This window comes from Corvus cornix, chromosome 2 (assembly GCF_000738735.6).
Source record: "Corvus cornix cornix isolate S_Up_H32 chromosome 2, ASM73873v5, whole genome shotgun sequence".
Lineage (NCBI taxonomy): Eukaryota > Metazoa > Chordata > Aves > Passeriformes > Corvidae > Corvus > Corvus cornix.
In genome coordinates, this window is record NC_046333.1 from 150319492 (window position 1) to 150347073 (window position 27582).

Sequence of the window (27582 nt, forward strand, 5' to 3'; positions counted from 1 at the left end):
TTGATTCTTTCTTTTTTAAATCATATCCAAAATGAAACTGATTCTTTGCCTGGTGAGGACAAAGCCGGAAAGAAATATATGAATTTGCTGAGCAGCATAATAAAGACTATCCTGTCTCATAGACAATGCTCTCTGTAGGAGCAAACCTTTCTTTTACCTTGACAGATGCAATTCAAAATGGGGCTCGGTGTGAAATCAAAATATTGAAACTGTCAAATATAATCACTCATCTGGCACATCATGCAAAATTGAACCTTTATTTCACACACAAGAAGGATCTTTTATTGCTTTAGCAGACCAAGGTCTCACAAATGACTCAGACTTGCACTGAGGAACACAGACCCTAAGGCAGAAGATGAGCACAAACCACAGAGACCACGCCCAGGGTCCCAGTGCCAGAGGGAAGGATTTTGCACCTCAGAGAGGACGATTGTCCTGCTGAGCACTGGAGAGGTCACAGGCAGAACTCTCCTCTTGGTTGTCTTGTAACAAGCCCTATAAAAGGAGGATGTTGTGCTTTTTAAGCTCTCAGTAAGATCAACCCTTCTGTCCTGAACTGATGTTTTCTGCTATTTCACTGATCTTCCTGTGGCACAGGAACTCAGGTTCCTGTATTCTCATTTATTTCACTCATTTTTTTCTTTCTACCTTTCCACTTTATTAGACTGTGACCCTAAAATCCAAGTTTCTTTCCATTATAAGAATTTCCAGCTCTTTGCCTTCTCCATCCCTGGACACAATCTCTATTGTAAATCTGAAATGATTGTTACATGAACTTTGGAATTCATTTTCTTGGATCAGTTTTTCATGTTCCCCAATCTAATTCCTGCTTCTTGCATTTCACAGTCCCAACAGAGGTTACAAACACTTCATCAACACCAAATATGACCATCTGCATCATTATTTCCAGAAATATTTAATCTTTATTTCCAGATCACAGATATTCTGAGTTGGAAGGGCATATTACTACTGCTTCTTTATCTTGTGCATGTTATTAATGTTTTCTAAAACTCCTTCTGGAAAGCCAAGTTTTGTTTCCCTTAGGTTATATAATTTATTTCTTTATCATGTTCTGTACATTATTCAAGATCTTTGACAATAATTAGTTTTGCTTTAAACACTAAGAGAACAACACTGGGTTTGGAAACTTGACAGCCTTATTTCTGAACTGAAGCAAGGAAAAACATTTAAAAAGCAATGAAATACATGTTTAACAGTGAAGGATGATTATTAAGAAAAAAATAATCCCAGCCAAGCATCAGAATATTGCCATAATATGTATTATTTACATTAAACTATTTTAAACCCCTATAGATTATTATTTCTGTGCAAGATTGTAACTTCTGTGTAACCATATTAGACACTGCACTTAGCAGAGTAAGTTTAATTTGAATTATCTGAACCAGACTTGAAAAATTATGAACTTCCAAGTGATCAGCTCTCAGCATGTTTGTTTTTCAGTGGATTCAGAAAAGCATATTCGATTTATTGTTAGTTTTTAATGCGATGTATTTGCAACCACAGAATTGTAATTACATACTTTCCGTGGAATCAATAGTGTTGATAGTCAATGTGGAGCTAAAATACAACATGCAACGCACCCAGAGGTGCCTGTAAGGCTTCACTGATGGGCCTGCCTGGTATTGACAGAACTTTTGGGAGCCTAAATCAAAACTAGACTTGTTTCAGTCTAACTGTTCTAGGAGCTCATCCGAGTAAAAGGGGTTAATAGAAAATTACACAACTTGTTCCTCAGATTTGGTGTATGTTCCTTAGGCACCAAATTCTACTGAAATAATTTCCTGCTGGCTTGTTGCATGCAGGATTGTGGCTAAATCAGTATTTAACTGGACCTGACATGCAGTGAAGGTACCAAAGCTCAAACCTTCACCGAATTCCAGTATGGAAATCAGAAATATTTTTCTGATATCTTCCAAGCAAGAACCAAGACCCCAGCACACATTAAATTGCTAAAGGTGCCCACTGGCACTGGGGGATCTTCCACACCTAAGGAATGGCAAAAAATTACATTTAATCTTCCTCTGTTTTACTTCTCATTCTATCTGCAGTCATTTGAACTGAAGTACAGCACAGAATCCTCTGTTGGCTTAAATCTTCTACTGTGACAAATAGAATCTCATGTCCATGGAGTAATTCCTACAATTTCTACCATTTCAATTTAAACAATTCCACAGTGCTCCACACCTACATATGGAGAAAATTTAAAAAAAAAAAAAAATTCTACTGTAATGTTTTGTTTCTGTAATTCCTTTATATGTTTCTTTGTCATGCAATCTCCATCTGAATCATCTTAAAATAATGAAAATTTTCCAAACAAAGCAAAGCAAATAATCACTCAGGTACTCTGTAACACAACACTATGAGGTATTATCTCACCTTCGCTAAAGAAAAAAGACATCTGCACTGCTTTTGTTTCCTCAAGCATCGTGCCAGTGAGGCTTAGCTGTAATTTGGACGCCACACAAATATGCTCCTGTAAATAAAGTAATTTTGAAAACCTCTTAACTTCTTTTAGACCCACATTTCATCTTTGATGAGCATCTATTCAGTCTTCGTGCACAGATGGACACAAGCTATTTGTAATTTTTCTTCAATGAAACAAAGTAAAATATTTTGCCGAAAAAGAAGGTACAAAAAACCTTAAACCAAACGCAAATTTTCTTTTAAGAGTATTGAGATACTGAGATATCACTTGGAATGAAAAAAAAAAGAACTTAAAACCCTAATAATTTTTGATCTAAGAGATCAGACATTCACCACAAGCGCTGCCATAATTTTAAAATGACAAATTTACTTTCAACTTATGAAAATCTAATTAGTTTTTAATTACTATATACCACTAAAAGAAAACTTTGAACTGGAAAAGTAACTTCTGGTTTTCTAATATACTTTCAACATTCCTCAAATAAAGGCTAGGAAAGCTAAGGGATACAAAGATGAAAAATCTCAAAAGTCTCCAGTGTGAAAACATAACTGTGAATGTATATACATACATACATCTCTCTCTCTATTTATATAGATATAGATATAGATATAGATATAGATATAGATAGATATAGATATAGATATATATAGATAGATATCTGTAACAGTCTGCAAAAGAGTGAGGCACCAATCTCCGACACAGGTCAAACCCGGATTAAAGGGAATTGCAGAAACTTCACCAATAAATGGAGATACAACTTTGATTTTAAGATCTGATAATGAGAAAATTTCCCGCTAAGATACTTAAAACCAGTGAGGTGTCTTTGGTACGGAAGAGAAAACCCATGAAAGAGACAGGGAGAATGATACAAGGGAAAGAATCTCCAGATTTTCTGGATCTAGGCAAAAGGCAAGGTAGATTTCATATCCAATCAACAGTGTCGACAAAACCACCTTTAAAAGGGATAAGGAAGAGCGCAAAGAAACTGAATATAATATTGGAACTATTTTCTAAGTTTGAAAGACAAAAAAAAATAAAAAATAAAACCATCAAACAAACCAAATCCTTTTAAAAAGCAACAAATCTGAAAAAGTAAGGGTCAGAAGTCATTAGGCTGGCCCCCAGAAGGGCCATTTTTTCTTGGACACCACATTTCCTTGATTATTGTCATTTCAGGGAGGACTTCCAGCATCTACACAAGTCACTCATCAGCTGCTCTGTGGGGACCCTTCCTACCCCTTTCATCATCCAGGACTGAGTCCCATCAGAGGCAGAGATAAATGCTTGGACTTCTAAAAGTGTTCTTCAAAGACGTGGGAGCAGAGAGAAACAGCAGCTTAAAAGGAATCAGGAAACTCACTCCTTCAGAGAAACAGTACACTTAATACTGGGATTCTGTTCTTTGTGAAGTTACTGTATTCCTTACAGTCAATATAATAACTTGTCTCAGGTGCAGATAAAACCTCAGAATCTTTTATGTAAAAAAAAAAAAAGGAAAGAAAAGCACGGGAAGTATTTGGTCAAAATCCTTCCCTCTGAGATATTTTAGCAACCACTATGTTCTGGTACAACACTGCAGCAGATTACACCTGTGCTAGGTGACCCTGCTTGACTAGAGGCATGGGACTACTGACCTCAAAAGGTCCATTCCAACCTAAATGACTCTGAATGACGCTGTGACAACACATTTCATTGATATTTTTGATGGAGCATTCACACCCAAACCAAAATGGTCTTAAACTTCCTGAGTATTTAAACTACATCTACTGTCACTAATGATATACAAAGAAAAAACTTCAAATGGCTCAAGCTGTCAGGAGCATATGTTTCATACTTTTAACACATGAAGATAAAATTTAATGTCATTTTAAACAAGTGCAATTTTGCTGCAGATTTTATTAGACCATTACCCTCCATGAGCTTTCACAAGCCTCTGACAGTGAGCCATTCATAAATTGGATTCACACTGCAAGAAAGCACAGAACTGTGTTAACAGCATGAGCACTTCATTCAGTTTCTAAGTCTGCTTAGTTCTCCTGAAATACCCAGATTTAGAATTTAACAGAAACTGCAAAGCAAAATCTGAAAAAAACACACTGAACACTTTTGGTAGGTCAACTGAAATTCTTTTAGAATCAGGTATATGACTAACTTCCATTGAAACTTTTTCTAGTTCCTCCAACAATAATAAAATCAGTAATTATGACTTACTAAGTACATTCTGCACACTTAAGTGAAATACATGAGAAAACATTTACTGCTACAACTTAAATTGTATTTTCCTCTTTTCCATAATTTTGTATTATCCTTTAATCTTTTGTAATTCCTGCAGCAGCAAGTGTTCAAATGTAAGTACTCATCAGAATCACTTTGTGTCAGGGAGAAAACACACACAGGAAAAAGGCATCCCACTGCCATTGAATCAGTGATCAAAATGAAGATATAAAACTGAAGATATAAAGCTGAAAAGAACAAAAGCCATAGTCAAAAAGTCATACTCAACACAATATAAAAGTCAACAGAATAAGAAAAAATCTTCAGTAGGTGTTCAGCTAGAAATTCTGTGCAGCAAATGAGTATAATTTGCTACATAAAATTAGAGTTTAAATGCCTCAAAAGCTTGAAAAATTATCACAGCATGTGAATGCTGTTTTATTCAACCCACATTTAATTTCAGATTTCCAAGAGGGCTCAGGCATTTCCAGGACTGACCACTGGAAGAAATTATTTGTCTTGAACAATGTTGCAATTTTCTACATGACCAAATCATCATTTACATTTCAGATCACCATTGCTGATGCATTTAAAATAAAACCTTCTGGAAACCTTGAAGCTGCTCTATCCAATACCCAGCTCTGGTCTCAGTTCATTTCCATCTCCACTCAGGCAGACAGAGCAGGTTCAACTGCTGCCAGGGCAGTGAATTCAGCACTCACCAGCAACAGCCACAGCAAACCCAGAGAGGCAGATTGTGCTCCTGCTCTTGGCACTTTCCTGCCCACGGCCAGAATATCACTCCCCACTTGGTCTGTCAGGCTCCAAATTACACCTTATACCTCTTTAATAACATACTCCCAGCATATAGGTGAAAAAACATGTGAGAGAGACTTTGTTATCCCAGGTCACCTTGTTACATTCCAAAAAATGAGCAAAATGCAAGTTCTGAATTCTGTTCCTGTTCAGACATTCCAAGTGAAGAATACAGGAAAATCTAGAAAGCTCAACAGTGTGTCAGGAATTGTAGCATCAAATACCTCAGGAAAGAGAATAAGGGTTCTACAAAGCCCATTGAACTGGCTCCACAGTGACAAAATACCAATTTTGGATACCACTAAGCTCTGCTACCTTCATTTTACATTACATGAAAGGCAGACTTACTGTCAACAAGATATAAATCCTGTCCATCTACTTAGCACAGAATAATCCTTCATCTTATCCTTCATGCTAAAGAAGAATTAAAATTGCTGAAAGCCAATGACAGTCTTCCAAAGTTTTTTTCAGTTTTATATTGAAAAAGAGGCTTTTGCTCAAAGTTATACACAGGAAAAAAACAATGGCAAATGAAACATATCCCTGCACAGCCCTTGAGGATGCATGCAATTCCCAGGCCTCCATAATTCATTTATTTTTAAAACTTCTAGCTTTGTAGCAAATTTCCATTCCCAGGCATGAAATTACAGTCCCTGTAAATTTCTGCTGAGGAAGCATGGGAAGAAAATGAAATTGTTCTAACCAGTTCTAGTGCATTATTCTTGGACTTCAAAGCAACTGAATGCATCATCCTTAGTGCTTCGGAGTCAACACTGAATAAACATCTCTTACATCTTTTAAGCTTGCCTTGTGCTAAACTTAAGTGCTGATCTGCATCAGGACTGAATTGATACTAAAATGAGAAAGCTCAATGTTTAAAGGTTGTGAAGGTTTAAGAGATTTTTTCTTACATCTCAAAGAGAAGAAAAAAGGTCAAATGACTGCTGGCTGCACCTTTAGGTGAACTCTGCCACACAGAAATGGACTGAGTGTAGAACAGTGGTTGAATGTGCATCTGTGTCCTGCACTTCACTGAAAAGCAGAGACTTCCTTTCCTTTCCTTTCCTTTCCTTTCCTTTCCTTTCCTTTCCTTTCCTTTCCTTTCCTTTCCTTTCCTTTCCTTTCCTTTCCTTTCCTTTCCTTTTTCCTTTCCTTTTTCCTTTCCTTTTTCCTTTCCTTTTTCCTTTCCTTCCCCTTTCCTTTCCCTTTCCTTTCCTTTTTTCCTTTCCTTTTTCCTTTCCTCTTTCCTTTCCTCCCCTCCCCTTCCCCTTCCCTTTCCTTCCCTTCCCTTCCCCCACTGCCATGGTCTGATTTCCTCCCAGTTTGTTGCCTTTATGGCCACATTTTGCACTTTGTCATAACTGCAACCACATTTCTCCCTGTTCAGCAGAACTGAACTGTTCCTTCCCCACTATCAGAAGTTACAGTGCTTGACAGCCCCCATTCCACCTCTAACTTTTCCTCTCTGCTGCCCTGTACCCATGGAATGAGTGCCCTGGGAGTGCTCATCAAGTCACTACTCTGCCATCTCAGTCCTGGGCCTGGAAAATGGAACTGGAGTCAATCAAGCAATTAAATTTGAGACTTCTTAGCTACTGGAAATGTAGCAGTCATCCTCTAATACACCTACAGGAAATTAAACAATGATATCATCAGCCTATGAATAACTTTTTAATTCAACCAGCTGCACCAGCAGATGCCAGGTAGCTGCATCTGTACCAATATAGCACCTGTCCCAGGTACTAATACAGCACAGCACACGGCTAACTCTTCTTTTTGTGCACCCTTCTGTTTATTAGAGGCTTACTTTAAATTAGCTTTTCAGCTCTTCAGGATATGGCTTGTTTCCCTCTATCTCTGCTGGTAGTAGTATCTGCTAATAAACAACATGACTAATATTTGATAATAATAGTAGAAGCCTGCATGAACCAAAACTGTGTCTCAAGAGCGTTGATATTATTTCATATAAAAACATTTGGAGAACAAATCTGATAATTTTTTAGTTACCACTGAAAGTTATGATTTAGATTTTTTTCACACTGAGGAACAAAACACAGAGTTTAGCTGCCAATTAGTCCTATCCTGTAAAGCATTTTCTCACTAATTCTGCGAATTCATTCCACTTAGGATCTGGAACTTAAATGGAGGAGGAGGGGATGAGTTAAAAATAGCAGCAACAGGGAAAAAAAAAAAAGCCAATTAGCAGGAATTGCCACAATAACCTTTGTCAGGATAAATTTAAGGTATAAGGCTCCAAGATAGTTACTATGGCGACCACAGCCCCTTGCAAGGTACCTTTAATGAGAAATGTAGTATCTGTCACACAAGCAAGTAGATGCAGCAGCAGCAGCCCAACAGGCTATTTAAAGACACTTTTCTCCCCTGCCCCCTTTTTTCAAAGAGCAGCAGGAAAATAAACTGTGACTCAAGTAGCTTTAATATGTGTATTTTTTCAATTTTTTATTCTTTCCCTACTTCTTCAGCCACTGAACTGTTAAGATCTCAGCATAAGATTTATCCAAATTGAACAGGTTAGATTTACAAACATTACCCACGCTTTGCCTACTCTTTGCAAAATAAATTTAGCTCACAAGTCATCCAAAACTCCAAGGAGTGAAAGGTTTTTACCTAGAAAAATGATATAGACACAGGTTTAAAGTAAGAAAACAAAACAAATGTTTGTTAAAAATCTTGCATCAATTCTCTTATTTGCCAATACCATGTGCAGCTGCTATCATAAAAAAAATATATATATTTTACTAGATGGAAACTATCTCAGATATATGTTTGGTACTTTCTCCTAATACACACAGACAAGTACTCAAGAGTGAACAGTTTAAAAAATAAGGTTTCTCCTTTTTCTACACAAAGTCCACTTCATTTCTAGTGTTTACAAACAAAGTCTATTTCCAATCTGGGCTGTCACTGCCACCACAAGCACCCTCATTAAGGACAAGCTTGGCTTAACTTGTTACAGTCCGCACAAAACGGCACAGTTCCCATCAGATTCCAAATAATGTTATTTCAGGACTGTGAAAAAATAATGAAATGTGTGCTGCTGCAACTCCTTGGTACCTCTCAGAGTGCTGCATCCAACTCTGGGCTCCCCAGCACATGAAAGACCTGTGGACCTGTTCAAGAGGCCCCAAATGAGGGCCTTGGAAATGTTCAGAGTGCTGGAGCCCCTCTGCTCTGGAGCCAGGCGGGGAGAGCTGGGGCAGGGCTCAGCATGAAGATGAGAAGGCTCCAGGGAGACCTTAGAACCCCTTCCAGTGCCTAAAAGGAAGAAGTAAAGTGAGAAAACCTGAGAGAGACTTTTTACCAAGGCCTATAGTGACAGGACAGTGGTTTTAAATGAAAAGAGGGCAGATTTAAATTGGATGTAAGGAAGATGGTTTTTATGATGAGAGTGGTGAGGGCCTGGCACAGGTTGCCCAGAAAAGCTGCGGATGCTCCATCCCTGGAAGTGTTAAAGGCTGGATGGGGCTTGGAGGAACCTGGGATAGTGGAAGGTTCCCTGCCTATGGCAGGGGTTGGAAATGGATGATCCTGAAGGTCCCTTCCAAACCAAACCATTCTATGTTTCTAGGATTTCAAACTACACATTGAATGGAAAGGTTTGTTCAACACTATCCCCATTCTCAAAGCCTGGGCACCATCACCCTTCTCAAAGCCTGGGCCAGCTGTCAGTGGTAATGCAGCTGTGCTGGACCCACAGGAATGCCCCTGGTTCATACACAGTATCAGTCCCTGCTCCTACCCTCACTGTTAACATGGATACACTTCCCTAAAGCTTTTCACTCATACCACTTGTAGTTTTTTCTTGATCACATCTGGTTTTGTTCACACCAAACTGAATCTTCAGGCAGTAGAAGAATCCTATTACATGTCTCCTCTTAATTATCAATAAATTACTAAACTGCATTTTTTTACCTTTCTCAATGCCAAAGAGGCAGCTTCTTTCCTTTTAAACGCTGCAAATTAAATACTAAAATCTTTCTTTAAGTAATACATCTAAACCCAAAGCACTCAGGAGAACACACTGTGAAAAGCAGATCAATGGTAGCTTGTGATTTAAATAGGTTAAATGTGGGTTTGGCAACTTTGCAGCCAAGCTTTTGCATTGATATTAGCAGGTGTTAGATCTCCTTGAAGCTGCAAAAGCTCTGCCAACTCATCAGGAGATGCACAACTCATTAACTCAATTTTGATATAAAAGATAGGGCTGAGAAGCTTCCCTGATGAAGTAACCCTGGAAGGAAACTTTGGTGGTGAGTATAATTTACATGTTAGGCCTTCATTTGTCAAAGGAAAATGTTTTAGCTGAGATAATCCCACAGCTGGGATTTTACCACACATTTCATGGCAACTATTAACAGAATTAATATTCTGCCATGTGTTCTGCAGAGCTGACTTACCCTTCCGTTTCAACTTTAAAAAAAAAAAAAAGACAATGCATAAACACTTCAGGAAAAATACAGCTGACCTAGTAAACTGTTATAGCAGGAGTCATTTAGAGGGAAAAATTTCCTCATGCAAGCAATGACTCCATAGATTCTTTCCAAAACAAGCTTTGTTTCAGTAGACTTATACAGCCAAGAAGAAAAAAATCATTTTAATTCTATGAAAGGCACACTAAACCAATGGCCCAACTCTATTCTGCTACACTGAGTTCATCTAGTTGCAACATACACCTGAATTTATCCAGATTATAATTGTTTTGTTATGTAGTTTATTAGTCTTTATAAGACTAAAAATATTAATGCAAAGGTTGTTTTCCTGCTTGTCCACTGCCTTCCCCTCTCAGTTAAAGCACAGACCTAAAACCAGCTGCTCGGCACCAGCACATTTTATGGGAAAGAAGACTCTGAAGAGGAGAATAAACAACTGGGGAGAGGAGAAATAGAATATTTGAAGCACCTAGATCACCTGCCACTGGTGAGGAAAACCTCTATTCCATCCTGAAATAATCTACTATAAACAGCCTCCAACCAGCTCCTCTCCTCAGCAGTGCAAATCCTGCAACAACTGCATGTGCAGGAACACTCCAGAAACCTTCAGGTTAGGAGTCAGGAAAAGATCTGTGGACAATAGCAAAACTTTCACCAAGAAGTAAATAATGTGAAGACAAGAATCAATAAACCCATTCCCATTTAACCACCTTAACAACAGTTACACCAATCAGCAAAGCTTTATCCTGTAATTGGGTAGGGGGAAAAAACAATATACTACCAATCATCGTGGACTATTAAACTTGAAATAGTTTTATAATCCATTTCTCTATTTACAATGTGTGCTTGCTTTTATTTTCTCTTTTTTCCCCTCAAGTGTAACATTGGATTCCTCTCTCATATTAAGTTTCCTTTCGCAAATATTTTTTTCCTAGCACTTCCTTTCAACTTAAATAGTTTTCAAGTATCATCTTCTCATTTGGTGAGATCATTCCAAAGAAGTGAAAACATCCTGTCCTGTGCTGGTGTGAAAAATTCTGCTCAAAAAGATGCTTGTTTAGTATTCAACCACTGCTGAACCATAGGTAGGATTTTCACAGATGTATCAAAACCTGGATCCAATTCCTAAGAGGTAAAAGGCAGCTCTGAGCTCATCGTTCACTATTTAAAGCTCAGATTCTTATTTCACCCTGTTCATCACTTACTGAGACTGAAGTTCACCTGACAATTCATCACCTTGTCCTCTGTAATTCCTCACATCAGCTCCCTCCTTTACAATCCACTACCAGGGACCTTCCCAGCCCTCTGCTCACTCCTCTGCCAACACGGTTCCAAACAAAGCCAAGCAGTTCAGGGCCCAGACGGGCTCCAGTGAGGACCTGAGCTCTACAAGTTGTTACTCCCTTTCTTAACTAATTAATAACTTCCCCTTCTTATCCCAGAGCAGCTTGGATTCTCTATCAGCTTCTGGTGTGGAACTCCTTCACATGTCAAGAATTGCATTAATTAGACCCTCCTGATCCAGAATTTGGTTCATTCCTGAACAGAACTTTAATGGATTTATGAGCTACATCTTCCCTGCATAAAGCCCTGTTTACTCTTTCCTAGTTCAGCACACTTATTTGATGCAGATGTACACATAAAATTGAAATAAACCTGTAATTAACCTTCTTTAGCACAAGTCACCCTCTCGCCTAAGGGTACTTACTTATGATTCAACATATCAAATCTGGAATGTTTCCATAATGTCGGGGTCTTTCATAGTCTGAAAGCACTATGTAAGATAAGGAGTAATTTGATAAGTGATACATGGAGGTTTTAAACACCCCCTGCACTAGGCAGAAATCAAAGTACTACACAATCCAGATTAAGAGTTCCTCTCCCTCAAGAAACAGTCCCACAGAGGGCCAGGAAATCAAACAACTCCAAGTGATCTTGTTTCAGAATTGTCTGTTATTCTTTGACAATCCAAAGCTAGAGTAGAATTCTTCATTGTTATGAAAACACATTAGAAAGAGCGTTCATTTTTGAAAACTTCAAACATGGCAAAGCCCTCCCTCAGGAGAATTCAGCTACTGCAAGAGTGGGCTGGAGTGGAAAGAAAAAGAGGTTGAAGAAGAAAGATTACAGACTTAACATCCCCCCATTCCCTGACAAGATTAGACACTTTTTTGGGCAAACCAAAAACTGATTTCAAATTTAGCAGAATACTGGTTTGGCTTTTTGATTCAGGACCTAGAAATCCTTGCATTATTCCAAAGAAGGCTTCAACTTTTTGCCTGTAATCCCAGTTATTATGCTGGCACGGGACAGGGGGCAGGGAAGAAAACCAAGACTTCACTTCAAATCAACTTCTAGAGACACTTTGTAACTGCAAAATGAAAATGTCATAAAAGGTTGCCTTTATATACTACAGCATTTACTTAACATCTTTCAGTGATATTTTCAAATCACTGTTGTTTTAGCTTTTGTTTCCAGTTAATGAAGGCAGAATTAAATGGATGTCAAGAGTGAGGAATAAATTCAAGCTGATGAAGCACTAATTTTAAATGAGTGTTCTCTTTGAAGGAAAGACTCACAAACCAGCTATTTTAATTACACTTTTGATCATCTAAAATAAATTAATAGAAATTGGATATTTTAATTTCCAGCTTCAGGAAATCTATGCTGTACTGTCATGATCTTTTACAGAGCCTCAGAGAGCAGGCAGAAAGCCAAATCTGGGCAACATCAGAGTGTAACTTTCATAAATCCTTTGGCCATTAAGGCAGACGTAACTGGCAGCTACTCAAGACAATCTTCTTTCATCCCATTAACGCAGCCACCATGTCACCACAGCCACAAAACACAGCCAAGTGCTCCTAAATACAGAGAGTGCTATGGTCTAAATTAATCTGTTTATCTACAGATATCGATCAAACCAGGTGTGACCTGCAGCTGCACCTACACCCAAATGCTCAGTCTCTTACTGGCAGCATAAACAAAAATTACCTGAAATGTGTTAGGAAGCTTTGCCACAAAAAATAAAGATGATGGTTAATTGGGAAGTGGACTAAAACTATTCAGTTACCTTCACCACTTTGTCCTACAATCTCTAAGGGGGCCTAGGTACCCTTCACTCCTTATTTCCAAGTCTCCACATATCATAATAGAGCAATTCATCAGGAAAATGAATTCCACATTTTTTTCATCTGTTAGATGAACATACAAGGCACCAGGTTTAGGTGGCAGTGAGCAGAAAAAGTACTGCACCTAACTGAACCTGTGGAGGAGGACTCTGCAAATTCACATTGCTCACAATAACACACTGCTTAAAGTAATACATGAGTCTGGAAGGCAAGAGCCTTACCAAAAAGTGGCATTATGCCATCTGTAACAACAGAAGAATCAAGGAAAAAAGGCTAAGGAAAGGAATTTGTCCTCTGGAAAAGGCTGGGGAAAAAAAAACCCAAGACAGATTAGGACAAATTTTAGAAAGACAGAAAGTCTTAGAGGACAAAAGAAAGCGACAGAGGAACCAGTTCATATGGACACATGCCCAAAACACTGCTGGCTTTGGGAAGAAGGAGCAAGTTCACCAATGAGTAGGCAGATTTTCAAATCAAAGAGAACTGTAGGCTGGAAAGTCCCTCTGGAGGGATCCACTCAAACCTGGAAGTTGGCCGCAAAGCCCCACATTTACAACACAGCACCAGAAAAGTAAATTATTCTTTGCATTCCTGCTCCCATCCAGGCACAGAGCTCCGGGCAGCTCCCTCTGCCTGCCCTGCCTTGGGCACTGCTGCATCCCACTGGGTAAGAAAGAATTCTGAAACAATCTCTGCAATAACAATCTCTGCAGCCTGCCTTGAACTGACACTGCAGGCCAAGTCTGACGAATTTGGCTGTGCCAACTGTGCTGGAGCTGCACAACTGCACTCCCCCACTTGTGTGAGCTCCTGTGGATGGCACCTCTTTCTGCCTCGTGGTTGTCTGCCATCGTTTCACTCAGTACTCCCAGGTTTCTAGCGTGGATTTTATGAAGAGAGACTGCCAACAGAATATCTCAGGTGTGCCAACCACAGAGCCACTTTGAGACAAAACAGAAATTTTGATTAAGTATCTGTCTCACAAAAATACAGACAAATGTGGGGAGAAAAAACAATGTTGATGAATATGACTTTCCTTTCTCCTTCAATGTTCAGAAAATCTACTGGAAAAAGGACAGACCCAAAAGTTCCATAGAATCTTTTCTTCCTGGGAATATTGGTATTTCTGTATTTCGTTCTAGCAGGGAGATTAATACATGGTGAAAGATTGATAACATTCACCTTCATCCCCCACTTTTTTCCATCACCCATCAATGTTGAAACGTCATTTTCTAAAACCAGTCTGAATTTATTGGTTTGAATATGTGTGAATTAAGGGAAAGCAAAAGTCATTTCAACTCTACCCTCCTTCAGGAAGAGGTATTTTTTCCTGTTTAGCTTGTTGCTCCATTGTTATCAAACAAAAAAAACAACCACATATCTTCTTACATTCTTACTTTTTCTTCTACATACCTTGCACAGAAATGAAAACCCAATTAAAAAGATTAGCACTTCAGTCAATTTTTTAACAGACCTGCACATTGTCAAATGCTTCCACAGCTGTGCCTAGCACCCAAAAATTCCAATAGATAAATTATTTTTTCCAAGTATTGAAGAAATTAAGGAAGGAAAAAGTCTGGTTTCTTCTATAAGAAAATAAGTTCTTTTTCTTAAAAAAATAATTTCTAAATCTCAATCCTGAAACCAATTACTCTGATTTTTTTCAAGAGACAGCTTTTGAACCCTGCAAGTCCTACAACCTGTAATCTATTTAGGATTTAAGGGGAAAATGAAGATGACTGGCTTGGATTCTGAGTGATTTATAGCTCATTTAAAACTGGGACAGCAAACTCGTGCTACATGTGTGATATTTTGTATAAGGGCCAAACCATCCAGCCACGTTTATGTTGTACCCTATTAAACTTAATAAATCCTGTCAGAGACAAACTTGGCCTGCGCTCACAAAGCTCCCATTTCTCCAGCCGCATACACAAAATATTATAAAGAGTGCAAATTGGGTCTTCTGAGGCCAAGGCACTGTTCAGAGAGGTCAGAAAAATTGCCATGCAGGCTAGAACCAGTGAGTTAGTCACCCCTGATTTAGGAAAAGGCAATTGAAGGAGCAGGGGAAAAAAAATCTTATGGAAAGTCATGTAATACCAAAAGAGTTGCCTACCTAGTGCAGTACCCCAGGATTGAGATAATCAGTACATTGAGTTTTGGCAAAGGGAGGGAAGGGGAGAGAAGAAACAAACCCCCTTTTCTCAGACAAGTCTGAGAAAGCCAACCCAAAGGGAAGGTCTCCGTACCAGCAACAGGAAGGAAAGCTCACCTGTGCTCAAATACACATTTCTTGACAGAAACAGAAATGCTAAATTCAAATGCAAATCATAGGAAACAGATTATCTGCACGTTCCCTATGGAAATACATCCTAATTAATCAGAAGAAAGAGATGATATTGCACTGGGGACAGGACAGGGAGAGGAACAGGAACATATTGCCGTAAAACTGACAAGGGCATTTGTTTTCATCACCAATTACAGGGACAGAACACTGGAAAAGGTCTTCCTGTTGGGAAGTGTGGCAACTGCAGGCAGATTTTTGGCGATTCCACTGAGGACACCTCAGTCCCAGCCTTTGTGAAGGTCTTTGCCTCCACTTCTCCATGAGGAAGATGGTCTGCTGATGCCTGAGGCCTGAAATCTCTTCATTCCTAGACGCGTTCCTAGACAGCTCAAAGTTCATTTTTTATTCATATGTTCACTTCCCTTAACCTTTACAGGAGAGCCCTTCTCTGTCCCCACCTCATCCAGTTCATTAATAATGCCTTTAAATTTTATTGCACTTATCAAACCAAAGTCTTTTATTGTCATCGGTCACCTGCATCTTCTGCCACTTGATCTCCACTTTGTCCTGTGTGTGTGACCAGAACTGAATATCATCATTCTCTCCTATCATTCCCTCTTTCTACTTGCCTCTCCTGTTCTCAGATTACATTTGGGTTTTGCAGTGCAGTCACACCGAAGATTCCCAACCCCTGTGATCACCCACTGGGCCTTTGAGCCTTACAAAAGAACCAGGACCACGGAAGAGACAAGCTTGTAAGGGACCTCAAAAGAGCATCTGCTTTTCATGGGATGCAAATGAATTCCTTGAGTACTTTAACGACAAAACAGTCTAAAACTGAAATTTCTCTTTATTACTTCTTCTATTGCTCTTCCTCTTTTTATTATTGGTTGTTATTTTGCAGTTCTATAGTTTTTGCAGAATCCTACTCTAGCATCTCCAATTTTTGCAAAGTACTTTGAAATAAATATGAATATCACAACTGGTTCATACTATGGATGTGACCAGTGATAGATGTATCACCCTTTCCTACCCAAACTAACAATTCCTTTACAATCTTTTTGTTTAAAAGAACTAATTATTCACTCAAAATTGCACACTATGTTAAAAGATTGATTTGGCTATTAGAAAAAGGCAAGCCTTAAAAAAACTAGAAGTGTATTTAAAAACTGTCAAATAAGAGACAAAATTGCCCTGACAACAAAGGGTGATTTTCATATTTTAGTTAATACAGTTTGACTTGAAGGTATCTCAGAAATATCCAGCTGGCCATAGATTTAACATGAAGACCAAGGGGAACTGCTGTGAAATTTTACTTTCTCTTGACAGCAGGCAAAGCATTAATCGTAGCAGCTTTGTCTTTAAAACATAAACTGTAACAGCAATGTATGGAAAAAATCATTAATCTCCCATACAGACAACATGTCCTGTCATAAACAGACACACAAATTAAACACTGACTTGGCAGCTATGAGAAATAACAATCATCATTTACTTACACATGGACAATAAATTTATTGGGGGAAATTCTGGTTCAAAATGGGACAGAATTTTAATTCTCGTTCCCTTTGAAACAGGACCTATTTCAAAGTGTTTTCAAAATGTGCATTGTTAACTAATACTGCAGGAATTTCAGTGCACCACTGCACAGACTTCACAGCTCAATTAATCAACGCATTTACATCAAATAATTAAGCAGCAGAAATGGCCCCCATAATTAGTATGCACACAAAGGACTTTTAAAAATTCTTTAGTTTCCATGGATGAAAGAAGCACCACACTACATGATGAGAGGTATAAAAGTGAAAATAATAATTTGTTTCTTCAATTAGTCTTGTCTCATTATAATGTAACAGAAAAAAAATCAAACCAGGTGAAGTCAATACACACAAAAGTTCACTTAGCAAAACTGAGCAAAATACCTATAATTCTGCTGACTATAAAAAAAAGCAACAAAACTTACTGTAGAGGATATGTGTAAGCAAACTTGCTCATTTAACCCTGTAACCCTGCTAAAAGGCAGGGTAAAACTGCTGACCCAAAAAGGAAGCCTGAACTTGAATGTTGACTTTGCTACTGCAGTATTTCTTATGCATATTTTTAATTAGGCAACTCCCAATTAAAGAAATGAAAAGGCCAAAATTCCACCATCAGCTTTCACATCAGCATCCCCTGGGTCACCAGCACTTGTCAGAACATGTAAATTTTGCACAAAAGTCTCTCCCATTTGAATTACCAACAAAACTATTTCCTTGTTTACCATGTCCTGTTTGCTCTTCATTTCTTCACTTCACACACCAGTCCTATTCTGGGCAATCCAAGCTTTAATCCCCATGGTGCTCACGCCAAGACCAGAACAGCCTGGAAAGTCCAATGTGTAAATGTAGAGACCCCAACAGTGGAGTGTCACACACCTGGAAGGCTTCAGCAGCTCAGCTGTGCTGTCCCACAAGGACGGACGAGAGGATTGATCTACTCAGACCATCCCCACGATCAATCTTCCCCCGCTCCCGAGTGCCAGACACGCCGTGCACAGAATGGGAATGGAAAGGCAAGGCAGGGTGTGTTGTACAAAATGAGATATCCTGGGGCACATAATGAGATAACATCTATTACCATAAATTATGAAGTGATTTACACATAAATGAGGGCTGTCATGAAATTTAATTTTAGTGGTTTGATTATCAAGTAAGAAACACAATAATTACCGTACCTACGGTTTTTCAATAAATTCAGATCACTGCTAGTGGCAACACTTTTTGTTCACAGACATTAATACAATTCCCCTCCAAGAGCTGTCTGCTATATTTTTCCATGTCAGAACAACCTGTTGATTACCTTGTTGCTGGGATAAACAAGCTCAGATTTCCCACTGATTACATTCAACACACTTCCACTTTCCTCATTGCAAAACTCCTTTAACAGTGCAGCTGACTGCTTCAAGAAACAGCTTTTTTCTTCTTCAAGAAACTGGAGACTCAGCTAGTCCAGAAAAATCTCTGAAGGCTGAACTTTCCAGAAGCAGACATGAGAGAATTTGCTTCCCTCATCATCACATGTCTTATGTTCAACGGGAGAGATGAACAAAACATGTTGATACCACAGTGTGATATAACAACATATTTTAAATTAACTGAAGACATTGCCAACATCCCAGCATCACTGAGTGCAGCCAGAACTTCTGTAGAGCAACTTGGCTGACATCTTTTCATGAGGACACCAGTACTTCAGTGCATTTCCCTGTGGATATTAAAGTTCATAAAAACTCTTGCAGATGTAAAGCAGCAAAAATTAATTTTATTTGGAATCTAGCTTTGCAATGAGTCCTGAAATTATTTTCAGGAATTCAACAAATGACCCTCCAAAACTCTCAGTCCTCTCTTTTTGTCAACCAACCTCACAGGAGAGGGAGGACAAATCTCCTGTCTTTTCCTTCTCTGTTCCAAAGGAGTCATGGGAACAAAAGACCCCAAAGTAAAACATGTCACTAATTGTCCCACAATGGGATACAAAGGAACATTGCAAGTCATGTGGAAACCAGAGATTGGAATATGAAGTCTCTAATTAACATCTTGGGATATAGGGGAAAAAAAAGGCTGATCCTTTCATTTGTTTGTCTGCAAAACAAGCAATGATGAAAGACAGAAAGATGAGTGAACAAAATAATCACTGAGCCCAAATGATCATTTCTGACTATAAAATGACAGGGAGCAAAATGTTTCTCTATCCTAAAATAGAGGGAAAGAGTGTCACTCCTCAGAAACATTGCTTATATACATCTCCAAGAACAGTTACAATGCGCACAGTAAATAATCTCAATTATTGGCTTAAAAAGTACAGCAAATTGTAAGTTTAAGCTTTTCTGAAAGCTAAAACGATAATTTTCACTAGTCAGCAGAATAATCTTACTGTAGAACAAGGCATCTATTTTCCAGATAGTCTTTTAATGGCCTAAAGGATGTCACTTTTCCTAAGTAGTATAATACCGGTTTTCCTACCATATGCAGTGTTATTGTAGCAGCTATTATTGCCCTATCTCTAAGTTAATTGAAGCAAACTGCCTTTCAGACCTTAAAACAAAAATATTGTGTAGTACTCTACATATTTGATCCATTTTACATGAATACAAATAAGCCAGAGAAGGCGACACGGTTGGAATGCACCAAATAATTACAAAATGGATCCCAGGGTTTTCCCTGCACGGACTCTGAAAGATTTGGCAGTGCCAGCACTGATCTGCTGACAATCCCAGACTTTTTTTGGCATTTCTGCTTCCATCTCTTCCACCCTTCCCATTGCCAGCACCATGGTCGATTTTATACCTTCATTATAAATCAAGCATATTACAGAGAGTGTTCTAATAAGTGCAGCACCCAGGAACTTCCATCACCATTCCTCATTTTCCATGGGAGCAGTGCAAGAATCCCCTGAAAATTCCCTCTCAGGCACAGGAGGGAAAAACTTACATTCTACAGCAACCCCTCTGTAATATAGAAAAGATAAGCAACACATCAGTTATTTTACTTTCTAAACATCCAAAGTGGGAAGCAAAGAGGCCAGAGTAAGCAGAATGCAGCATTATCCTTCTTTGTAGGTCTGGAGGCAGAGAATATGAAAACACTTACAGTCCCCAGAAATAACAATAGAAACCAAGAAAACAATTTCCTGCTGCCTCCACTCTGTCAGGATGGGAGATTTCAAAGTGATGGTGATGAATGGAGAAAGACCAAATTACAAAGGAAGAGAAAGTGACCAAAGTTGGCCAAAAGTCATAATTTAAATAAAGGCAGAATCAGGCAAACATTAAGAATGAGGGCAGCATCAAAAACGTGCAGGGAAGGGGAAAGAAATCCTGAACTTGCTTGAAAAGCCTCTCTTTAAATATTAATCAGATTTTAATAACAATCAATGTCCAAAGAAAAAAATATCATAAAAGGAGAAATCTAAAAGAGGGATGTGTTGAAAAGCTTTGTATGTTTGGGTTGAAAACCTTGGCTCAAAAGTAGAATCCTGAGCATACTGCCCTGTGTTAAAAAGCAAAGATCTGGAACCACTGCTTAAAAAGGGAAAAGATTTCTCCTTCTTTTTTTTTTCTTCCCCCCCCCCCCCCCCCGCCCGAGAGCAACAAAAGCCCTTTTCTAGGAGCAGGAAGGTGATTTTAAAGCCCAGTTTATGTTTCACCTGCTTTTCTGTAGCAGATCCATCAGAATAAAAATTAAAACTCAGAGCAACGTAGGAGCCATATACACAGTTTTACAACTAAAAGCACTTCATTCAAGAAATAAGATAATAAATGAGTTTAGAACTGATAGAAAACTCAGTGCAATTTCTAACCACCAGGAAAAAGACATTTTGCAATAAATATAAAAATCACTATTCTTAAAAAGTTTCAATACCTCCAACACATATACAATCTCCCTTGAAAAATAACTGTTTCAAAAGACTGATTGAAAGGGTTTATATCCATTACAATGTAATGATTTAAGAATATTTAAATTTAAAATATTAAATCCATAGAAAAATAAAATTCAATCAAAGGGATGCAAAGAAATTTTATAACCTTATTTGTAGCTTAATTTTTATCTGTTATATATTGTCCCAAAAACTGGGAATGAAAACTTTCAAGAGATTTGAAAAGTACAAAACAATTCAAAAAAACAAGAGGCGTAAAAGTAAAATTATAAAACAATATGAATAAGAGAAAAAGAACATTTTGGTGACTATTTAGACTGCTTTTTAAAAAAGAGAAAAAGCCATTTTTTTCCAAAAAAAAGGAACAAGCACTGTATGTTACTGATGGTTTTGTCCATTGCTTGGTAAAGTAATATTCAACCTGAGTTTGAGTCAACGTATTTCCACTTGGTTGTGCTTTGGGAGTCACCAAGGCAAAAAGCATTCCAAATTTACTGCTGTTTTACCTATTCTGTAATTCTTTTTGACAGCTGCATTCCTTGCAATTAACGTGGTTTGACTTTGAACTTAATATTCATCCAGGGGTTTGCAGACATGAAAACATCTCTCTTTAAGCAAGTTTCTCACTTGCAGGACTTAAAGAGAGCAGCACAACTCTCCCAAAGAAGAGAGGGGTGCAGGGAGCCCCTGACTCAAAAGCAAGATTCCCTTTTTCACATTATCACCTTTTCTAGGATGAAATTGGAGTCCAGATGCAATGATCATCTGAAGAAGATAAACCAAGCAACCCCAGGCTACAGCCAGCAGCAGGAACCCGAGGCAGGTATGTAACGGCAAATAATGGTTAATAATGAGCTGTACATCACTCCAGTAGGGTTGTAAGAATCAATACTCCCAACAGCCTACTTGATCTGAAATATATTTTCCCACAGAGATTGGAATTGCTTCTTCTTCAGTTCTATTTTTCTTGCCTGTAGTTTTCTTTGTAGGAAAAGTGAGGAAATGGCTGAGGAACCATGTAAAGAAAATTTAGAACTGGGAAAGGATAACAAACTACTGAGATCAGATTTTAACACCAGGATTGCATTCAGAGCACATGGAAATTACATTCAAACACTGTACAAAAGTTAAATGAGCTGTACACCTCAGTACCAACTGCTTTGTATTTCATTATTTTCAGGACTACTACATGCAGAGCCAAAATAAATTTACTTGAGATATTGCTAAAACTTAGTGATGCATCTTAAAGAAAGCAAAACTTTTATATTCTTTGATATGTGTACAATGTTTAAAAAGAACACCAGGCCCCCAAATGTCACCAGTTGTCTATATACAAATAACAGGGTTAAATCCAGGCCCTTTTAACAGTGACAGCACTCACCGCTGACACTCCCCAGCATGCAGAATTAAATCTTCATTGTTCCTGGCACTGATGGTCAACTCATGCTCTGTGGAATTGAAGACATCAAGAAGGAGGTGACACTGCCGGGTGCTGTTTAGATAGAAGGAAAAAAGCACAATTTCAATGATGATATTATTGTATGTCTATCAAAATTAATATTTATACATGGATATAAATATATATGCAAAAAATACACACATTCACATACAGGTTTTATTTCCTACTCCAATTGTAAGAATATCCTTATCCGTTACTAAAACCACCTTTTTTAATAGCTGGTTGTTTTTGGCTTTTTTTAACTAAAACTAAGCAGAAGGGTACATCTTAAGGAGAAGTTCCATGACAATTCTGACCTGCACAATATCAAGATCCACAACATTTGATCACCTATCTATATTCTCACTTCACAGCTTTCACATCCACTTCTGTGGAAAAAGCCACAGAATTTTTCAGTTCTTTGAGCCTTTACATAAAAAAAAGAGTTGTATTATTTAAAATTACCTTGACATTACCCCTTTAAGAAACAAATTCACAAGCAAAAATTTTAATTGGTTTGGATTTATTGTCAAGGAGCAATTCCTTTTCCATGGCTTGTCTACAGACCAAAACAAGCTGTGAATTAGAGCACTTAACCTTGAGAAGAACTTCTCTGGGAGGGAGAACTCTCTCCCCTCTGTAAGACAGGCAAACACAGGCGCTTCTCACAAAAAAACTTAGTATTTCTCAGCTACTATCCTTCAAATACAAATTTTCCCAGAGGCATTTGATAGAAATACACCAACTACATTACTGGTAACCCCAAAAAATAATGCAGACAAAGCTACAGAATAGAACTTACTGCAAAAGTTCATTCTAATAAACTTTTTAAGTAAAAATAATATTATTTTATAATGTTCACCAGTCTTATTAAGTTAATATTATTAAAATTAACAATTTACTAATTTAGTTACTATTTAATACAATTACATGTTAATTTTTTCAATTAATGTTTTATTCAAATTAATATTTTGGAACATTTTATTCTAATTTACAACCTTTTCTTCCTTGTGAGACTAAGCAGAAATAGCAGCATTGGTGATAAAAATATAATACACATGAAAATTTATTGGAACCAGGTACCAAAATACCAAATACAATCAGACAGTTGCAAAAACACTTTACCAATCTATCTGAAATTCAAAACTTCCCAAGAAGCTACTGAACAACCCAGAAATATTCCAAAAAGGGAAGAAAGAAGAATATTGGTGAGGTGAGAGTTGTCAGAGCCATCCTTCAATGTACAAGTTCAAGCTACAGTTGAGTGTCTTGGGCAACCAAGAATACTTATTTAAATATTTCCATTTATTGCACAATAATTTACAATTGAACTGAAACACCATTCCAAAATTCATTAAACTCAGAGGTGCAGGAGTTTAAGAACTGTTCCGCTTTGGGAATAGATTCTCTGGTCCATTATACAACTCTCTTCTGAAAATCAGAGATGTCCCTTCCAGAGCACACACAAGAGGAAATGTTTTGCCAACCCCTGATTTGGGAACACTCCCAGGACAAGCCCAGGAGGTCAAGGTTTAGGTCACAAAGTGACAATAATGTCACCTGCAGCCAGGCACTGCAAGACAAGAAAGCACTGCTGGGGTCAGCACCATGTCTCTTAGAAAGAATAAAAAGCAAAAGTGGGGATGGAGGCTTTTATATATATATTTTAAGAGATTTCTCTCTCTGTGTAAAACCCCAATGACTACTGAATATAGAGGGGGATGCAGGAAGGCAGCTGAGTGCCTGAAGCAAACATGTCAAAGCTCAAAAATTTAGAACAAATAAGGAGCCATGGCTCTTGTTAGAAACTTCCTTCCTTAGAACTCACAAGAAAGAAATAACTGGAAGGGCAGGACTTGAGTCAGTTACCAGAAAGGAATGGAAAAGAAAAGGGGGTAAAGCTTTTATCAGCTTCTCTCTCATCACCGGGAGAGTGGGAGAGACCTGTGAAGTCTCAGACAACCTCTGCATCTCCAGTAGATACAACGTGATGATCTGGAAGAGAAACTTCCAGTGTAAATGAAGTTTAAAAAACTTAGTATGGAAGGAATTTTTTATTTCTGCCACAGTAAACCCAGACAAAAAACATGCAAGCCTCCTGCAATATCTTCTGGCAGCAGAGCCAAAGTTTTGCAAATAAAACAATTCCTGCCACAAAGGAGCTACACAAGCAGCTGCCCTTCAGGACTAAACAAGATCGCTAATATTAAAAATTCCCAAATATGAATTCTTGAAAATTATTTATCATCATGACATTTATTTCCTTCTCTTCCAACAGTACAAAAAATAGACATGTAGGAGAAATCATTCTTTCCCTGTCAATTTTAAGTTAATTCTCCAGGGAAATCTTTAAGTTAAAAAAAATATAAAACTCGAAGTTCCAGAATTATTACAGTACCTTGAAAACTTAGAAGAATCAGATATTAGTGTGAAAAAAATGGAAGTAACATTAAGACTGTAGAAGAAGATAGCACTAGATCTTCAGAGTAAATACAGGACAGTTTCAAAGAGACTATTACAGCAACAAAAACCAAACACAAATAAAGGTTACAAAAAATTTTTAATTTAAACAGCAAGCTTCAAACAGAAGCTGCATCTAAGTAAGGCAACCAAGAAAGCAAAAGCTCTGGAAAATCACACATATTGTCAAAATAAAGTTTAAAAAAAGAAAAAGAAACACACAAATTGTTAAAGAAGAATTTGCTGAAAACCTGAGAACTAGCAGGATTTTTTTTAACATGCTGCAATCAGTAGGACTGTGTAGAACTCATGATGCTGAGTTATGAAGGTTCCAGGAAAACAAAGAATTAATAAGAAAACCAAATAATTGATATCAATTTTCTCTCCAGAAGAACATACATAAGGCCATCCTTTGCAAGACAGAAATTAAAGAACCTATTTCCGTGTCTGTAAAGGAGATTTGAGAGGCAAATCATGTTCATGTAAGTGTGATAAAGGAACTCCAGTGAGATTTTGCTGAACCCCTATTTTAAGTGCAGTCAGAAATGTGTTGCTTAAACCAAGCTCTTTACCAGAAAATTTGAAACATCAAATTGTTTTAAGGATTTTAAGGCAATTCACCAAATCTTAGGCTACTAGTGGTGACCTCAGCACTATGTAAATCACTTTTTTTAAAGTCTGACAGCTTAAAAAAAAAAAAATTAAACCACTCAAAATAATAAATGGATCTGAAGTTGATTAAATTATATACCATAATGGCCTATACATGTTTGAGAGAGAAACACCAGTCATAAGCCAGAGATTTATCGAACTGGGAAAGACTTGCCCACATGTACACAATTTCTTCTCCCTTTCCCAAACTATCCACCACCATGCCACAGTTTACACAAAATATTTATTTGAGGAGGGTAGATTTTGACTCCTCTAAGTTTAGTCAAGTAGGTGTTAGTTACCATTCATCCCAGGGAAGGCAGAGAACACCATCTCCCACATTTCGCACATTGTGAAGGGTCACCAGTGGCTCCCCAGTCTTTTCTTAGGGGTTATTTCACTGTTACCAGCTCCTTTTGAGGGTTTGGATTGAACACATCCAGAAAAGTCAGTTTGTGTTTGGGTGGGGTGGGTTTGTGGTTTAGTATCAAACACACAATGTGAAACCATCATCAGCTGTGCTGGACCATGTACAGACACCAGGATGCAGAACAAATGCTCTTGAAAGGGTTTGACTCTTCTTCCCATCTAATGGAAAGGAAGTAAGTCTGGGTCCAATAAATTAAGCCTACTGAAAATCACAGCACCCAAACATTTTTCCATTTTGATAATCTTCCTTATATGGTCATGATGTTTGCTTTTGAAAAATCTTCCATAAATGTCATGTTCAAGATTTTCTTTTACAAGTGAGACAAAACTGCAGAAGGTAGTACAGGTGAAAACCAGAATTACAAGGTAATATTTTCAGCAGATTGATTTATCATCTGAACGTCTCAGAAAAACAAGCAAATTTAAGTCAATACTGATACTAAAAAAAATTAAGGAACTTTTTTTTTAATTGAAAATTGAGTTAATTCAACAGTGTCTTAAAGATTTAGTATAGAAATGAATTTCTCTTATCATCTACTGCAGAACTGAGAATATAGAACAAGCAAAAGTCAGCAGCAAAATGAATCATGCTGTATTTTTAAAATCTTACAATGCCAGTTATGGTTCCAAAAACAGGCACAAAACTGGGGCCATGGGAACTTCAGGCAAATGACAATGACACTGTGATCTAGAAATCTCTTTCAGGAGGATTGTGATTACTTGAAATGACAGCAGAGGATATTCTTCAGTAACACTGAACGCAGAATTAAACCCCAAATGCAGCTGCAATGATGGCTCACTTCAGTGAAAAATCTCTCTGCAGTTCAGTCTCTAGCTTAGTTTTAAAGTCACTTTAAACAAGAAACTCTCAGGGGGGTTGGTAAGTTTTCTGCATCCTGACTCATCTCACTTTCCCATCAACTGAAATCATGGAGTATTTTCATATCCACGGGGGTTTTTGGTGGTTTTGGGGTTGTTTTTGCTTCTCATCTGTTTTCTTTGAACAGCCATCATTACTCAGAATTGGACACAGACAGGGAAGAGAAGCTTTGGTTCTGATGACAGTGGTGTGACATATGACAACCCTGTCCTCCAAAATCCACTGACCAACACAAAGAGCAACACAGCAGAACAACAACCTACAGTACCTCTGTTGGTGCTGTTGTGTCTTCAATAGGGTCTTCTTTAATGTAATTTTTAATAGATGATCTAAAAATGAAGTTCTCAAGATTAACTTCAGATGATTAAGTCAGTTTATCCACCTTACTGGCAAAAGGTCTTTTCACATATTCCAAGAAGCGTCCTCATCTGACTTCTCCCAGTTGTAAACCTTTTCACTTATGCTAAATATTCCCAGCACATCTATAAATATTTGCAGATTTATGTTCTCACATCTTCATATGACAAACCATACATATTTAACATTTTGATCTCAAAAATCAATTCTCTCAATCTGCAAGCTACTTTTTGCTGCTCTTTCATGAACTCGCTGCAGTGTTACACCATTAGCAGAAGTTAAATACCTCTGATTACCAAGATAATTTAACTATTGGGTGTAACCTCCCACGCGTCATGAGTTACCACTCAGTAAAATCTATATTGAGCTCAATAATGTATAAATAAGGAATATATTTTAGAATGACATCCAGTCCTGAGAACATTGATATAAATCCATTGCTTGACAGATTTTCCTAATGATTTGTCAGTTTAATTGCACCAAATGAGAGCTCTATTTGCTTTATTTAGTTGAATTTGCCTGGTTCCCATTTTGACTGACTTTTAGTATTAATATTTTTCATTAACAAAACAGTGAATTTAATACTAATTATTTTCTCCATGTAGAAACAGCA

General features: G+C 37.7%; 1 protein-coding gene across 6 annotated transcripts in view; it reads right to left on the minus strand.

The window, feature by feature from the left end:
• The window catches only part of TRAPPC9 (trafficking protein particle complex subunit 9), a 462128-nt gene that overhangs the window by 271862 nt on the left and 162684 nt on the right, over positions 1–27582 (minus strand). For all 6 annotated transcript variants that reach the window (XM_039548554.1, XM_039548555.1, XM_039548551.1 and 3 more), the window contains one exon: positions 22136–22246. In XM_039548554.1, coding sequence (XP_039404488.1) covers positions 22136–22246 — 111 coding nt within the window. The remainder of the gene's footprint in view (positions 1–22135; positions 22247–27582) is intronic.